The sequence below is a fragment of the Myotis nattereri genome (assembly GCF_964212035.1).
Source record: "Myotis nattereri genome assembly, chromosome: 2".
Lineage (NCBI taxonomy): Eukaryota > Metazoa > Chordata > Mammalia > Chiroptera > Vespertilionidae > Myotis > Myotis nattereri.
In genome coordinates this window covers 63,897,716-63,916,360 of record NC_138076.1, presented here as the reverse complement: position 1 = coordinate 63,916,360, position 18,645 = coordinate 63,897,716, and the positions used below count along the sequence as shown (strand labels likewise).

The window sequence follows — 18,645 nt, the reverse complement described above, 5'->3', positions numbered from 1 at the left end:
TTCTGTAAATTTTCCAGGGGGGTCGTGTGCAAAAGGTGATGCTAAGTGCTGGGTCTCAGGCGGACATGCAGTACGGAGCAACATTCTGTGATGACAATGTGAGTTTCAGTAAAAGACACTGGTTTAAGATGTGAATTTTCCTCCAAGGGGAGGTCAATTTTCATGATCTTGAAGTTGGACAATGACTATTCTAAAGAAATGCATTTTAAGCTTACTCGATGTCACAGCAATTATATGAGACAAGAGTTGTTTAGCCTCAAATTTCTTTCCCATAAGTGAGGCATAATGGTTATCATAACACACCAATATTTTTGTTTTCTAAAATACTATATCTTATAAATTAAATTATTTTCATAAGTTTTAATAGGAGGAGTCTCTACATATTTCTTTTAAGAAGGCACTATAATTGATCTAGCAATGTTATAACTATTTTTATTATAGCCTAGAAAGCACAAATCTCTGCTTGTATAAGAGTATCCACAGTGATACTGATATGAAAGAAACATTCCTTAATATATTAATTAGATCCTAGAAAAAAAAAGTTTACTTGGTCGATGTTTGTTTTTTAGACTACTTTGTTTCAGAATTGGATGATAAGTAAGGTTTCTTGAGTGTCAGGTGACACTCCTTTGGCAAAATTTGTGCTCAATAATGTGTTACATCTTCTAATGAGAGCAAATAACCTAGTTGGGGTTTTTAACAATCACCCATTTTAACTAAAACCTCTTACATATGAGAAAACCCAGGCCCAGGAGGATCAGGTGACTTGTCCAAGTTCCCAAATTAGTAAATTCGCTAAGCTCAGAACTCCCCAGCTTATTTAACCTTAATCATTCCTTTTTATGTTTCTTACTGGGATGGGAAGGAATAATGTCTCTTTAAATCAAGAACTTATGTAGACAGAAAAATTATGATTAAAAGAGTAACGACTGATTCATTTATTCATGGAAGTTCTTGTAACAAAAGATACAGCTATACTTGGTTTAACGTTATGGTTACTATGCTCCAAAGTGGATCAATGATGGACTCTACATCAAAAGCACTTCCAGATATAAAACATCATATGATCTGCATGGCTTTGCAATTAGTCAGCCATTGTTTAAGTTCAGATATCACCACCATTGAGTGACCTTGGTCAAATGGTTTATCTGCCTACATTTTCTCATCTGTAGAATGGGAATAGCAACAAAATCCACTGTGTAAGGTTATAAAGAAGATTCATGTAGCCCTGGCCAATGTGCTCAATGGTTAGAACATCAACATGTACAACAAAGGATCTCAGGTTTAATTCCCAGTCAAGAGCACATATCTGGGTTGTAGGTCAGAAACTTGGCCCCTGTTGCAGGGCACATGTAGGAGGTAACTAATAAATGTGTTTCTCTGTCTCTTTCTTTACCTCTCCATCCAACCTCCCTTCCACTCTATCTAAAAATCAATGGAAAAAATATCCTCAGGTGAGGATTAACAATAACAACAAAAGATTCATCTAATATCCTATCTAATAAAAGAGAAACATGGTAATTGGCGTACAACCGCTACCCTTCCCATTGGCTAATCAGGGCGATATGCAAATTAACTGCCAGCCAAGATGGCGGCCGGCAGCCAGGCAGCTTGAAACTAACATGAGGCTTGCTTGCTTCAGTGACGGAGGACTCCAACATTCCCCGCCTGCTGCTGCAGGCCTCTGAGCTGCAATTCTAAGCAACTATGTAACAAATATAGAAGCTAAACAAAACCCCAGAAACCTGCTTTAGTCCGCCACTGGGCCTCAGCCAGCAGGATCGCAACATTGTAAGCAAAGGCCAGAAACCTACTTTCAGCAGCAGAGGCCTAAGAGCTGGAGCCAAGCCTCAAAGATAAAGTTGGTCGAGAGTAAAAAAAAAAAAAAAAGCAAAATAGGAGCAGTTGGGAGCTTCAGTCACCGCCAGCCTAAAAACAGTCCTCAGCCCCTCACCCAGACTGGCCAGGCACCCCAGTGGGAACCCCCACCCTGATCCAGGACACCCTTCCGGACAAACCAGCTGGCACCCACCCGTGCACCAGGCCTCTACCCTATATAGTAAAAGGGTAATATGCCACCCAGCACCGGGATCAGCGGAACCGCGAGGCCTCCTGGCACTGGGATCAGCGTGACAGGGGGCAGCGCCCAAACCCCCTGATCACCCTGCGGCTCTGTGTGTGACAGGGTGCGGCGTTCTAACCCCCTGATTGGCCCTGCTCTGTGTGTGACAGGGTGTGGCGCCCCAACCCTCCCCACACCCCCACGGGCCCTGCTCTGTGTGTGACGGGGTAGAGCCATAATCTCCCCATCGGTCCTGCCCTGAGTGTGAGAGTGGCGGCGCCCCAACCCCCTGATTGACCCTGCTCTGTGTGTGACAGGGTACAGAGCCCCCACCCCCCTGATGGGCCCTGCTCTGTGAGTGACAGGGTGCAGTGCCCCAACCCCCTGATTGGCCCTGCTCTGTGCATGACAGGGGGTGGCACTGCAACCTCCCCATCGACCCTGCCTTGAGTGTGACAGGGGACAGTGCTCCAACCCCCCAATCGGCCCTACTCTGAGTGTGACTGAGGGTGGCATCACAACCTCCCAATCGCCCTGCTCTGTGCATGACAGGGGGCGGCGCCCCAACTCCCCAATTGGCCCTGCTCTGAGCCTTACCAGGGGCTGCACCTAGGGATTGGGCCTGCCCTCTGCCACCCAGGAGCAGGCCTAAGCCAGCAGATCGTTATCTCCAGAGGGGTCCCAGACTGCGAGAGGGCACAGGCCAGGCTGAGGGACTACCCTCCCCGCCGAGTGCACAAATTTTTGTGCGCCGGGCCTCTAGTTGTATATAATCAGCTAGAGACTGTGATATAGTGATTATATATATATGTATGTATATATATAGTAAATTTATCCTATCTAATAATAGACAAACATGGTAATTAACCATACCTTCGCTACGCCTCCCATTGGCTAATCAGCGAGATATGCAAATTAACCCAACCAAGATGGTGGCCGGCAGCCACACAGCTGAAGCGAGCAGGAGGCTTGCTTGCTCCAGTGATGGAGGAAGCCAAGGTTTCCAGTCTGCCACGGCCTGCTCTAAGCTACCCTGAAAGCAACAAAGTTTCAATTATAGAAGCTAAACAAACCCCAGATACCTGCTTTCAGCCAGCCGTGGCCATGGAGCTGGAGCAAGCTCAGCTCCAGTGACAGCAACAAAGTTTCAATTATAGAAGGTAAATAAATCCCAGAATAACAAAGAAAAAAAAAGAAAAGAAAAAAGGAGAGGCTGGGAGCTTCAATCCCAGGCCAGCCTGAAAATGGCCCTCAGCCCCTCACCCAGACTGGCCAGGCACCTCAGGGGGACCCCCACCCTAAAGGGGGTGTGGCCAGCCTGATCGAGGCTGGCCAGGCACCCTAGTGGTGACCAGCTGCAAACAGCAGTAAGATTGGGAATGACTGGTCACTATGACACACACTGACCACCAGGGGCCAGACACTCAATGCAGGAGTTTCCCCCTGGTGGTCAGTGTGCCCCCACATGGGAGAGCTCTGCTCAGCCACAAGCTAGGCTGATGGCTGCCAGTACAGTGGTGGTGGTGGGAGCCTCTTTCACCTCGTCAGCAGCTCTAAGGATGTCCAACTGCAGCTTAGGTCTGCTCCCCGCTGGCAAGTGGACATCCCCCGAGGGCTGCTGGGCTGCCAGAGGGATGTCTGATTGCCAGCTTAGGCCTAATCCTCCAGGGAGCAGGCCTAAGCCAGCAGGTGGTCATCCCTGAGGGGTCCCAGACTGCGAGAGGGCACAGACTGGGCTGAGTAGACCCCCCACCCCCCCCCCCCGAGTGCACAAATTTTTGTGCACCGGGCCTCTAGTATATATATATATATATATATATATATATATATATATATATATATATATGTTATATAGTATATACGTAGTAAAATTATATATATATATATATATATATATATATATATATATATATATATATGCTGATCTTGTGCTTATGCTGATCCTGGAACTGAAATCCTACTTTGGATGGAATTTCCTAAGTGATAAAAGCAATAAAAGTAAACTGAGTGTCTTGTTATTCATAATAAGCCTGTTTTGAGTACACCAGAGTTTATGTTAATAAGATCACTCTTGGAAAGTCCCTAAAAATAGAAACTGGATGTGAGGGGAACCCACCCTTTGATTAGAGGGTTGGTGCTTTCAGCCTCACCCTTCTGATCTCCAAGGAGAGCAGATGGGCTAGAGGGTGAATTAGTCACCTGTAATGAATGATTTAATCAATTTTTCATAGGAAGTGAAACCTCCCTAAAATCTCAAAAGTGAGAACATCTAGGTTGGTCAATAAGTGAAAATGCTGGGTGTGTGGTGTACTCAGAAAGGTCATGGAAGCTCTGAGCTTCTTCTCATATATCTTGCCCCATGTATCACTTGCATAGGGCTGTTCCTGAATAATATCCTTTTATAATAAACTAGAGGCCTGGTGTAGGAATCCGTGAATGAGTGGGGTCCCTTGGGGAGGACTGCAGGGATCAGGCCCAAACCCACAGTCCAACACCGCCTGCAGTTCCTACCTGCCGTTCCCACTCACCGTGGCCCCACTGCACCTGCCTTGGGCTTGTGCCCAATCAGTCCTGATTGGGAGAGGTGAGTGCTAAAGAGGTTTGCACTGGCACAGCAGCACTCACCAACCATGAGCCCTGTGTCTGGCACCCTCCCGCGGGGAGTGGCCTACAGGATCAGATCGAAACTGGCTCTCTGACATCCCCCTAGGTGTCCTGGATTGCAAGAGGGCACAGGCCAGCCATAGGACCCCACCAGTGTACAATCAGGGCTAGAGAGGGACTGCAGGAGGGCTCCAGGATGTGTCCCATCCTGTCTTGTCCAGTCCCGATCAGGGCCAATCAGGGCTGGCCAGGGAGAGACATGGGAGGTTGGCCAGCTGGGGAGGGACCACAGGATGAATCCAGGGCATGTCTGGCCCATCTCTCTCAGTCCCATGTCTGGCCCATCTTGCTCAGTCCCAATCAGCCAGACCCCAGCAGCAAGCTAACCTACCCTGGTGGTCAGTGCACATCATAGCAAGCAGTTGAGTGGCTTTAGCATATCATTAGCATATTATGCTTTGATTGGTTGAATAGTTGACCGGTCACTGGCTGACCGGACACTTAGCATATTAGGCTTTTATTATATATGACTAGCAAGTGAGTTGTGCTAGTGAGGAACATGAGGAGTGGGTCAGTTGGTCAGAAGCACAATTTACAACCTAAATTTGCAATTGGCATATGAAGTGGGGGCAAAGGCAGTCTTGTGGAATTGGTTATCCAGGTATGTGGTGTCAGAATTGAATTAAAATGTGGGGCATCCAGCTATTGTTGCAGAATTGCTTGGTGTGGGATAAACTACCAGACACTTTTGATGACTAGAAATGTCAGAAGTGAAAGAGTATTATAGTAGAGTATGATAAAAAATAGTAAATATGGTATATACTCCAGATTTTTAAGAGCTTTATGCTATTCTCTTCATCATAGTAAACCATCTTTAGAATATTGGATACATTTTACTGGGATTTTTTTTATTATCTTTTTTTATAAAATGGTAATGGAAATAAAAGGGAGAAGATATAGTGCATACTTATGATTAAAGAGAAAAAGATATAGTGTAAGAACAACATATCTGATCTCAACCTACCCATATTTTGAAGCCAATGTTCTATTTTGTTGTTTTATCTTTTTGAAAAGTTTCCTCCTAATTATTTTGTTTAACCTTATTATAATTACAATTATGTATTAACAATGGAAATGAAAGAAGTTAATTTCTTAAAATGTGTGAAATATACATACATGTAATCAAAATGTAAAGACTGGGAGATTGGAGTAGTTCGGTCTTAGTACTAAGACAAATTTTTTTCATTTCTTTTACCTCAAACAAGAAGTAGAGCATACTTCTTAAATACCACAGTTGGATTATGTGTATCTATGAATCCATAGTGAATCAATCTGGGACAGCCATATATTGTGGTTTTAACATTATTTTTAGGTCTTTCTTCTTTGTTTAATTCTTCCATATGGAAAAACTATAGTGAACCAAACTCCTGTCATATACTCCCTTATGGCGTATATTTCAATGCCAACCTCATCTCTAACTAAATTTTATATTCTCTACCCTTTTTTTTATATTTCTACTTTTTATTTATTTACCTATTCGTATTTTAACATTTATAAGTTACTTTAAATAATTACTTTAATAAGGAAATGAATGCATATTATTTATTTCCAAGTCTATGCCTTAATAGACCCTAGCTATGATTATTACATGAAAGCTCAGACTAAAAATACTTGGTAAAATTCTCCTTTGAATGTGTTCAAATGAATTAATGTTTGAAGGTGTCACATCTAGTACGCTGACACTAAATTTCTAGTTTCCTCACCTGAAATTTCACAGGGAGTTCTCTTTAGACATATTTTGATAAAGCCATATGAAAGACTGCCCACATTTAAAAAACACAAACAAATTTTCATATAAAATAAAAATTTAAAAAATCCCAAAAAGCAAAATCTAGCATGTATCATACCTCTCACTAAATTGAAATTACTATCTTTTATTGTAGACATCTTTATCCATTATTACTTTTAATTTCCAAAAAACTCAAGTTTCAAGACAGAGTTGGTAAAATCTGGTACCAAAAATATAGATATAGTGTTTTTCTATAGTATATATAATATATTAAAAATATTAGTATACTAATATATAGTATTATTCTACAGATCCTCTTTTAAAGCACAAAAAAATAACATTTATAGAAATTCAATATTTATAACATGTCATGAAAGAAACACCTGTAGTATCCATTATAAATTTTAAAACTGAGAATTATTAAATTATAGAATATCAAAAATTAAATTATTGGGTATTAGAACAATTACTCATTAAACATATTATTTTGAAGGGTTTTTTGGTCATTAATTCTAAGAAAAAACATAGTTCATGTACATTAAATTTAAGTATAAACTGGGTTTAATTACAATAGCAGATATGCATAATGAATCTTTATTTTTAGATTTGAAATTGTATGATTTGAAAAATTAAAAATTTTCAACTCAATTCTTTTTCATTACTATCTGATAAAATACCTCCAAAGGAAATATGGAGATTTAAACTTACCAAAAAGGTTACCATCTTGAAATAGAAAGCAGAGAACACACTGCATGTAATTGAAATTGCAGAGGAAATTGAGGTAGGCAGAATGTAATTACCAAAATTAGAATTTGGACAGCAAACACATTTATACTGTATGTCCATTATGCCAGGATCATGACTGTTTAAACATTCTATATCACTCTAAGGATATTACTATACCTCAATAAATGTGGTAATATTAAAAAACTATCATCCATGACCTTCTGTAAAACCATTACTAATCATAAATTCAGTGTGTATGTATGTGTGTATATGTGTACATGTACCTATGTATTTTGTGTGTGTATTTGCATGTGTGTATATATAGTGTATATATATACACTAGAGGCCCAGTCCACAAAAAATTGTGCAGTTGGGGGGGAGGGGGGTCCCTCAGCCAAGCCTGTGCCCAATCGCAGTCTGGGACCCCTCAGGGGATGACCACCTGCTGGCTTAGGCCCGCTCCCTGGGGGATTGGGCCTAAGATGGCAATCAGACATCCCTCTGGCAGCCCAGCAGCCCTCGGAGGATGTTCACTTGCCAGCAGGGAGCAGGCCTAAACTGCAGTCAGACATCCTTAGCAAAGCTGAGGAGGCAGGAGAGGCTCCTACCACCACCGCTGTACTGGCAGCCATCAGCCTGGCTTGTGGCTGAGCAGAGCTCCTCCCATGTGTGAGCACACTGACCACCAGAGGGCAGCTCCTGCATTGAGTGTCTGCCTCCTGGTGGTCAGTGTGTGTCATAGTGACCAGTCATTCCCAGTCTTTCTGCTGTTAGGGTCAGTTTGCATATTACCCGTTTACTATATAGGATAAAGACCTGGTGCACGGGTGGGGGCTGGCTGGTTTGCCCTGAAGGGTGTCCCAGATCAGAATGGGGGTCCTGCTTGGGTACCTGGCCAGCCTGGATGAGGGGCTGATGGCTGTTTGCAGCTGGTCACACCCACTTCAGGGTGGGGATCCCCACTGGGGTGCCTGGCCAGCCTGGGTGAGGGGCTGAAAGCTGTTTTCAGGCTGGTGGGCGACTGAAGCTCCCAGCCTCTCCTTTTTTCTTTTCTTTTTTTTTTTATTCTGGGATTTATTTACCTTCTATAGCTGTCACTGGAGCTGAGAGCTGGCTCCAGCTCTGAGGCCATTGCTGGCTGAAAGCAGGTACCTGGGTTTGTTTAGATTCTAAAATTGAAACTCTGTTGCCATCACTGGCTGCTCTAAGCTCTGAGGCTGCGCTGGCTGAAAGCAGGTATCTGAGGTTTGTTTAGGTTTTATAATTGCAACTTTGTTGCATCCGGAGCTCAGAGCTGGGCCACAGCAGTCGGGGAACCTTGGCTTCCTCCGTCACTGGAGCAAGCAAGCCTCATGTTCGCTTCAGCTGCCTGGCTGCCGGCTGCCATCTTGGCTGGCAGTTAATTTGCATATCTCGCTGATTAGCCAATGGGAAGGGTAGGAAAGTTATGGTTAATTACCATGTTTCTCTATTATTAGATAAGATATATACATATACATACATATATATATATATACTAGAGGCCTGGTGCACAAAAATTTGTGCACTCGGAGGGAAGGGAGGGTCCCTCCACCTGGCCTGTGCCCTCTCGCAGTCTGGGACCCCTCGGGAGATAACATCCTGCTGGCTTAGACCTGCTCCCGGGTGGCAGAGGGCAGGCCCAATCCCTAGGTGCAGCCCCTGGTCAAGCTCTGAGCAGGGCCAATTAGGGAGTTGGGGCACCACCCCCTGTCATGCACAGAGCAGGGCGGATTAGGAGGTTGCGATGCCACCCTCAGTCACGCTCAGTGTAGGGCCGATTGGGGGGTTGGGGCACCGCCCCCTGTCACACTCAAGGCAGGGTCGATGGGTAGGTTGTAGTGCCAACCCCTGTCATGCACAGAGCAGGGCCAATCCGAGGATTGGGGCGCTCCCCCTTGTCACGCACAGAGCAGGGCCCATCAGTGGGTTGAGGAGCTCGCCCGTCACTCACAGAGTAGGGCCGATAGTAGAGTTGGGGCACCGCCCTCTATCACCCACAGAGCAGGGCCAATCAGGGGGTTGGAGCTCCGCCACTGTCACACTCAGGGCAGGGCCGATGGGGAAGTTATGGCTCTACCCCGTCACACACAGAGCAGGGCCCGTGGGGTTGGGGGGTTGGGGAGCTGCACCCTGTCACACACAGAGCAGGGCCAATCAGGGGGTTGTGGCCCCGCCCCCTGTCACACACAGAGCTGCAGGGCAATCAGGGGGTTTGGGCGCTGCCCCCTGTCATGCTGATCCCAGTGTCGGGAGGCCTCATGGCTCCGCTGATCCCGGTGCTGGGAGGCATAGTACCCTTTTACTATATAGGATAGAAGCCTGGTGCATGATTGGGCTGGCTGGTTTGCCCTGAAGGGTGTCCTGGATCAGGGTGGGGGTCCCCACTGGGGTGCTTGGCCAGCCTAGGTGAGGTGATGATGGCTGTTTGCAGCTGGTCACACACCCTTTAGGGTGGGGGTCCCCACTGGGGTGCCTGGCCAGCCTGGATGAGGGGATGATGGCTATTTTCAGCTGGTCACACACCCTTCATGGTGGGGGTCCCCACTGGGGTACCTGGCCAGTCTGGGTGAGGGGCTGAGGGCTGAAGCTCCCTACTGCTCCTTTTTTTCTTTTTTTTTTTTTTTTTTTTTTTTTTTTTGTCCATCCACCCTGATTTCTTCCCATCTATTTTTTTTTTTTATATATATATATATTTTATTGATTTTTTACAGAGAGGAAGGGAGAGAGATAGAGAGTTAGAAACATCGATGAGAGAGAAACATCGATCAGCTGCCTCCTGCACACCCCCCACTGGGGTTGTGCCCACAACCCAGGTACATGCCCTTGACCGGAATCGAACCTGGGACCTTTCAGTCCGCAGGCCGACGCTCTATCCACTGAGCCAAACCGGTTTCGGCTCCTTTTTTTCTTTTTTTCTTTTTTAATTCTGGCCTAGCTTTAGCTCTGGCTCCAGCTCTGAGGCCTCTGCTGCTGAAAGCAGGTATCTAGTTTGTTTGGGTTCTATAATCGAAACACTGTATCAACTCCAGCTCTGAGATCCCAGCGGGCTGAAAGCAGGTTTCTGGGGTTTTGTTTAGCTTCTATATTTGTTACAATGTTTCAAACTGCAGGCTCAGAGGCCAGCAAGGCAGGCGGCGAACGTTGGAGTCCGCCGTCACTGAAGCCAGCAGGCCTCATGTTAGTTTCCAGCTGCCTGGCTGCCGGCCGCCATCTTGGCTGGCAGTTAATTTTCATATCTCGCTGATTAGCCAATGAGAAGGGTAGCGGTCATACACCAATTACCATGTTTCTCTTTTATTAGATAGGATATATATACACACACCTGTGCATGGCTATATGCATATATATTAAATAGTTGACATGTATAATTTATTTATAATACAGTATTCTTATTGTAGGGGTTCTAACATAATCAGTCTCAGATTGCTATGATTTTGAATTAGAAATCATTTAGCTTGCCTTCACTATCATCCTATCATCAACTCTTGCTAAAATATGTCTTTGGGGCTGGCTGGAGCATAGAAAGAGGAGTATATTCAATCTAGAGGTGCCTTCTATAAAATAAACAGTGTCTAAATATATACATAGTAAAACTAGGGTTTTCCTTTCTTTCTTTTTAAAGAAATAGTTATAGTTTGAGGTGATGTAGATAACATTTCTTGTCTGGGTAACACTGGGCTGGGATTGGTGAACATTTCCAAATTGACAGTATTTCTTCTAGAGACGTGGTATCCACACAATAGAGGAGGCCACGTGCAACCCCCTCTCCAGGTGGGCAAGCTGCTTTTACACTGAAGAAACACAGAAATGTTTTCTCTGCCAAAATTAAAATGAAATTACCACTTTCCTGGTTAAAGAGGTTTTAGTTAGTGAAAATACATACAACTAGATGGAGGATTTTAAGTAAATGCCTCCTCTTTGTTTGTTTGTTTGCTTCATATAGAGTTGTATACATTTAAAAAAATGAATTGTTCCCTAATGTCACAATGCAAATTCAAAAATGTTGAGGGATATTTTCTGAAAGCATTTAATTTAACAAAAGAGAGAAATTGTAAAAATCTATCTCATAGCAAAATTACTATGAGTCAAATTTAGAAAAAGTATTATGTTTACTTTAAAATATAATCAACTATTTGGCCTTGATTAAATTTGGGCAGATTGATGATTTATTTCAATTACTGAGATATAAAACCTTAAAGTTGAATACAGTTCTGGAGACTCTAATTACATTAGTATTAAAATGCCACATTAATATATGAGAAGATATGTTCCATTAAAAGCCTTCTGTTATATCCTTGGAGAGGTAAATAAAATTAATTACATTTCTACTGGGAGAAAGTTTAATACTGTAGGAAATGTGTACAGAAAAATATCACCAAGGATGGAGTGCTAAGGTAAAAATTGAAAAAAAAATATGTTATCAGCACAGTATCTGCAAGCACATTCATACTACTAGCTACTCCAAATGTGGAGAAATAGATGACAAAAATCCCCATCTGGGGCCCACATGATCACTTCATGTGTGGGCAAGAAAATTATGCTTTCTTTTATCCCACACGCTCTTATTTATTGGCCCCATGCTCTATGTTATTGTTAACTGCAAGTATTTTTGATTCATAATGTACTGTACATAAAATATACATCCTGAGGCCTACATAGGAAATCCGTGGAAAGTTTTGTACGGCTTTTTGAAGTCTATTCTTTGAAGAAACCCTATTAGCTGAAACAAACTTACTTATGAAAGAAGAGATGTTTTTGGATTCCTTCGTACTAGATGTATTTAAGTGACTAAACATATCATTTCCTCACTGGAAGTCCAACAGTTTAAAAATAACTAAATATTTATTAGAACTAGTGTGCCGCCATTTAGTAAATCAGACAAACTTAAACATTTAAATTCTTCCCATTAGTCAGCAATAACGAGAACATTTAGGCAACGTGATTTTTAAAACACCTAGGTCATTTTCATGTAAGTGTTTCTGAAGGCTCAACACACATATTTGTGTATTTCTAAACTAATTTGATTAGTGTAGCAAGTTTAAAATCTTAAATTGCTGGAAAAAGTTGAATACCATGGTTCAGTCAAACTCACGAGTAGATTAAACTGGCGAAGTGTGACTTTGTAAACTCTGCAACTGGGTTTTCATGTTCCTTTCTCACAGGTTGCAGAAGGCCTACCTGTATGTTAGTCAGCAGGGTCTCTATGGAAGACAATCCATCAGGAAACAGAAAAGGAGACGGAAATCCGGGAGGTAGTGGTTGTCCATGCCCAGTTAGAGAAAGTTTCTCAAGGCTGTCTCTTGCAGTTGGTGTGGAAAGCGGGGTCTCATCTGTATGTGATTGAAACAAAAATATAGAACAAGTTACGCTTGTCTGTTTTTATTAGACCTCAGTAATGGCTTCCCTAGTGGTTTCCAGAACATTTATTGCAAATTGGTTCCTGCTATCAGGAGAAAATGCTTTCTGCTGAATTTTCTTTAATGAAAAAGCTGTGGAGATACAACAAGATAACATTAATGAGTAACTTTATAAGCCTTTTAAATGCAGTCTCTAATGAGACTGAGTTTACAGTGCCATAGAATCTTTTTAAAACAAATATTATCTCATATATAGTTGTGATAATATATTCAGGCTGACTTTATGGGCACCTTCCCAATTATCTCATTTTAGTTTGCTCTGTTTGGATTGACAATAGAATCTTTCTAGAGCTCCATATAAGAGGAATACTTTGCATATTAGTATGTTTCTTTCTCAATTAACCCTTTATGTCAATGATTTGTTCAAATCTATTCTTAAGGAATCTACAAAATATTGTACAAATAAAACTTTTCATTTCACATCTAAAAAGACAAACTGGAATCAAATATAATCATTCTAAGTTATAACTGAATTGTTCAATATCATTAAAACTAAAGGTCTAATTCTTCTTTTTTTAATTTTTATTGTTGAAAGTATTACATATGTCTCTCTTTTTTCTGCCATTGACCTCTTCTAGCCCACCCCCAGTCCCAAGCCTTCACCACCCTATTATCAGTGTCCATGGTTATGCACATATGCATACAACTTCTCTGGCTGATCTCTTCTCACCCACCTACCCTCCATGAAGAAGGGTTCTAAAGAAGGGTAAGATAATACAGCTTTCATAACAATATTTTTAAAAACCAAATATAAAGTCCTCTAAGATAAATCAGTCTTTACTTTGTTTAATATCTTTCATTATTTTAAGCAACTTAGAGTAATGCCCCAATATAAATTATTTTTACTTATAATGAAATCCTTTTACTTAGTTCTTTATTAGTTAAATAGGTTCAGTTTCATTTAAGATAGATACAAAGTATGGCTTATTTTAGTTTATTATATCACAGAGAAGATTTTATTCACAGCAGAATTCTCAATTTTATAAATATTTTATTTCACACTAGGAAAATTAATTAGAGCAATGTATTTGCTCTAATACATCCTGATAGTATTTCTCAATTTTGCAAGTGGCTAGAAACTTCAGCACACCTGCATTTATATTTATAATTTGATTCCGCTGTTCTCAGTCATTTCTTTATTTTTCATTACAACACCTAACCACACAACACGTTTTCTAATTAACTCTCTCTGGGGCCGAAGTACTACGGAAGCTGCTACACTTCTCTGTAACTAATGTCAGAACAAGTTAAATTCATCTCCCTCACCTTGCCACATTCTAGTTAATGAACTAAAAGGGAGGAAAATTTGGGGAGAGAAACAATAACACAAGGCCTTCTATTAACCACACTCCTCACTCACTCACTCACTCACTCACTCACTCACTCACTCACTCCTCTGCAGTTTCTCCTTCCAGTCCCTCCTCTGTTAACTTACTAACAGATGATCTGAGGCAGCAGGTACCAGAGGAAGAAACGGAGTAAGCAGCTGAAGTAGGATTCATTGGGTTCTTATTTTCTTTTTTTATTCCACTTGTCAACAGGGTTAAAGAAAGACAGCAGGGCATGGCTAATGTGATCAAGGTGATCTTGGACACCATTTACCTCGCTGTCGTAAATTACTCCTCCAGACCAAGGCTGCTAGTGTTTTCTCACAATATCTCTGAAAAGGCGCTTGTTAACCATCTTTGTGCATGTGAAATTGTTTAAGAATGAAGAGCAATATTTTTTGATCAGCATCACCTTAGCTGTCACATGCTAAAGAACATGTGGCTTAATAGATCATGGGGATAATAATTGCTTGTCTCCTGAAGAAAGGAATAGAACCAGATGAGCACCTGAGACTGTGTTCAGCTTTAGTCTGTGACTCCACATTTCTTAAAGGTTGTCCAAGAAAAAAGCATCGTATCTTTGGGTACACACACACTCACACATATGCACATCTTTATTTAGAAGTTCCATCATCCCACGATTATTTAAACTTCAAAACATTTAAGCTTGACTATGTTTGCTTGTTGTGTGAATTAATTAATTAAATCACTCAAGACACATGCATTCATGTAGCCAATGTTTACTTAACATAAATACTGTGCTGGGGATAGATACTGGAGAGAGAATACTGAAAACCCCCCACAATTTGTAAGCCTCAAGAAGTATTTTCTAGAATGACCAATCCCAATCATTAAATACCTAATTATTAAAGTTAGCAAAGCATTTTGTCTTCCATCCTTATCCCATTACTACTCATTTTTCCCCAGTATAAGATTAAAATGGTGCATACAGATGTTTCATGTTTTTTTTCTGCAGTTGCTCAATTGAATGCTCATCTTGGTTCTCATGCTTTCAGCTATATGTGAGTAGATTATTATTTGGTATAAACTTATTTGATTGAATTCATTCATTTATTATTTTACATAGTAGAGATATTACATACGGTCACTGTAACTCTAACAAATTTAGCGAAGAGTGAGTGACTGCTTAAAAATCTTTTTAAAAGGTGATTCTTAAGATCAATAAACATTATATAAAAGAAAACAAACTAATCAAAGATCAAACAAACAAGACAAAATATTTTGGGGGTATCAAGACCCTACTACCTTAGAAGAAGTTGTCATCTTGTGGCAATTAGCATCATAGAAAGTCTCATTTTGTCTTCCTACAAAGAGTAAAATTGAGAACAGGGTTCTTCCTTTTAAATAAAAGTGACCTTTGATATCCTAAATGTTCTCAGGAGATTAAAGCAAAAATTTGAGAGACCAGACAACCTGGAAGAGAGTTTTGACATCACATAATCTCTAAAGACCTCAAACAATGAATGATGCTGAAGCACAAATTCACAAAGGACATTATTCCAATTTTGTATATTGTGCATATTTTTGAGTTTTATCTTTAAAAGAAAGTTGGCATGTCAGATATTATGATCTTTGATTATAGCATTTGATTCGTTCTTTAAAATTTTGCTCCTAAATAACGTGAAACTTATGGAAAAGTCACAAGACTTGTTCAAAGAATTCCTTTATAACCTGTGGTTGGTTGGATGGTAGACCCTCAACATACATGTCCTTGTCTAATCCCTGGAACCTAGTAATGCTAGCTTATTTGTAAATTGGGGTTTCACAGATGTAACTAAGTTAAGGTTCTTGAGGTGAAGAGATCACCCTGCTTTTAGGATGCACCCTAATTCCGATCTTTCCTTAAAAGAGAAAGTCAGAGGGAGATTTGAGAGAGACAGGTTCACAGAGTCGAGGAGGAGGCAAAGAGAAGACAGGGAGGGAGATCAGAATGTTGTAGCCAGTCACAAAATGCTCACAGCCACCAGAGCTAGAAGAGAAAAAGAATAGATTCTCTTTGATAGCCTCTTGGAGATAGCTTGTCCTTGCTGACACCTTGAGTTTATACTCCTGGCCTCCAGAACTGTGAGAAAATAAATTTATGTTGCTTTAAGCCACCAAGATTGTGTCCTTTTGTTACAAGAGCCCTAGGAAACTACTTCAACTTTTTACCCCAAGTAACCAATGTTTACATTTTCTCACATTTGCTTTTTATCTTTCTGTCTTCTCTCTCCCTTTCTTGTTCTGTGTGTACATATGTTTGAACCATCTTCCCCTTTCAATCCTTAAGACTTCACTACATATTTCACAAGTATAAGGGCATACTCTTCCACAGTATAAAATGAGCAAGAAACACATACACAGACTACTATTATTTAGTCAAGAGCCCACTTTCTATTTTCATAATCTGTGAGATGGTTTTAGTTGTAAAGAGTTAAATAATATGCCCAGCCAGGGTGGGTCAGTGGTTGAGCATCGACCCATGAGTCAAGAGGTCACTGGTTCGATTCCCAGTCAGGGTACATGCCCGGGTTGTGGGCTCAATTCCCTTAGGGGAGTGCAGGAGTCATCCATGTTTCTATCTCTCTATACCTGTCCCTTCCCTTCTCTGCACCAGGGAGTGCGGGCATGTGGTGCGTCTCTATTTGAAGAGTGTTGGGCAGTAATTTATAAATATTTTAATTTACTTGACAGGTACTTGAGGACTATTTTTTCTGGGCATGTGGTAGCCCCTAAGATACCCTCTCATGATTATTCCCTACTACTATACTTATTCTCTCAAGAACTTTCCCCTTAGTCTGAGTTAGATCTAACAAACAGAATAAAACAAATGTAATGATATGCTCTTTCTGAGGTTAGGTTATAAAAAGTCTGCAGTTCCCATATCTCTTTTCCTCTCTTTTCTCTTGCATTTCTTACCCTGGTGGAAGCCACTTATCATGTCATGAGACAGCCCTGTGGAGGTAACATGACAAGGGATGGAGGCCTGTCAAAAATCACGTGAGTCAGTTTCAAAGCAGATTCCCCCTGTGCAGCAGAGACTTTGTTTTATTTTTATTTTATTAAATTTATTGGGGTGACATTGGTTAGCAAAATTATATATGTTTCAAGTATGCAATTTTAGAATGCATCATCTGTATATTAAATTGTGTGTTTACTACCCAAAGCCAGATCTCCTTCTGCAGCCATATATTTGGCTCCCTTTACCCTTCGCTGTCCCCCCTCACCTCCCCTGCCCCTCTGGTAATCACCATACTGTTGTCCATGTCTATGAGTTTTGTTGTTTGCCTGGTTTATTCATTTGTTACTTCAAGTTTTCTATTTTACATATGAGTGAAATCATATGGTTCTGGAATTTTTCCTACTTATTTTGCTTAGCACGATATTCTCAAGATCCATTCATGTTGTCGTAAATGGTAGTGTTTTATCTTTTCTTAGGTCTGAGTGCTATTCCATTGTATACAAGTATGAGGTGTCCTTTATGTCCCAGTTGAGCCTTTAAGTGAGCTGCAGCCCAGAGGCCTTAAACCAGAGGCACCCAGCTAAGTTGCACCCAGATTCTCGATCCATAAAAACTATGAGATTTTTAAATGTTTACGGGTTTAAGCCACTAAGTTTAGTTAAAATTTGTTACACAGCTGTAGATAAATAAAACAGTATGTAACAGGCTGGTTTTTTTTTTTTTTTAATACTTTGGAGTATAGGAAAAAATGACTTCATATCTAGTTACTTTCAGTGACTGTTGAAATGCAACAAATTCAACCTTCCTTTTCTAATTTTTAAAAACCTAGCAGCTTTAATGAGACAAATTTTAGTATCACTCAAATCTATAATTCCACATTCTCTATTATTTCTTATAAAAATTTCTAAAAAGTAGAGACTTTATCAATATTGACTAGAGAATGGTAAAGTCTCTTTGGAATAAGAAATATCAGTATCTTCTTAATTACAGGTTTCAAAAAGTTATGAATATCTATGATTATATTTGAAAAAGAATTAGTCTACAAAAAATAACATAAAACACAAACATAAAATTTCAGAGCAAGTTATTGATTACTTAAGTTTACAAAATTAATTCTATTCAAGAATTTTCTAGAAACCGCTGATAAATTTAGTGAGACCCTCGAGGTTATGAAAAAGGACCAACTAGAAATTAAGCATACACTGACTGAAATAAAGAATAATATACAGAGATTCAACAGCAGACAAGAGGATCCCAAGAATCAAGTCAAAGATTTGAAATATGAAGAAGCAAAAAATACCCAACTGGAAAAGCAAAAAGAAAAAAGAATCCAAAAGTATCAAGATAGTGTAAAGAGCCTCTGGGACAACTTCAACCGTACCAACATCCGAATTATGGGGGTGCCAGAAGAAGAGAGAGAGCAAGATATTGAAAACCTATTTGAAGAAATAATGACAGAAAACTTCCCCTACCTGGTGAAAGAAATAGACTTACAAGTCCAGGAAGCGCAGAGAACCCAAAACAAAAGGAATCCAAAGAGGACCATACCAAGACACATCATAATTAAAATGCCAAGAGCAAAAGACAAAGAGAGAATCTTAAAAGCAGCAAGAGAAAAAAAGTCAATTACCTACAAAGGAATACCCATACGACTGTCAGCTGATTTCTCAACAGAAACTATGCAGGCCAGAAGGGAGTGGCAAGAAATATTCAAAGTGATGAATAGCAAGAACCTA

At 40.8% G+C, this 18,645-nt stretch overlaps 1 protein-coding gene across 2 annotated transcripts in view; it reads right to left on the bottom strand.

Moving 5' to 3' along the window:
- Positions 1–18,645, bottom strand: part of DACH1 (dachshund family transcription factor 1) — a gene marked incomplete at both ends in the record, with an annotated part of 446,771 nt that overhangs the window by 48,700 nt on the left and 379,426 nt on the right. For both annotated transcript variants that reach the window (XM_081082371.1, XM_081082370.1), the window contains one exon: positions 12,381–12,532. In XM_081082371.1, the coding sequence (XP_080938497.1) occupies positions 12,381–12,532 (152 nt within the window). The remainder of the gene's footprint in view (positions 1–12,380; positions 12,533–18,645) is intronic.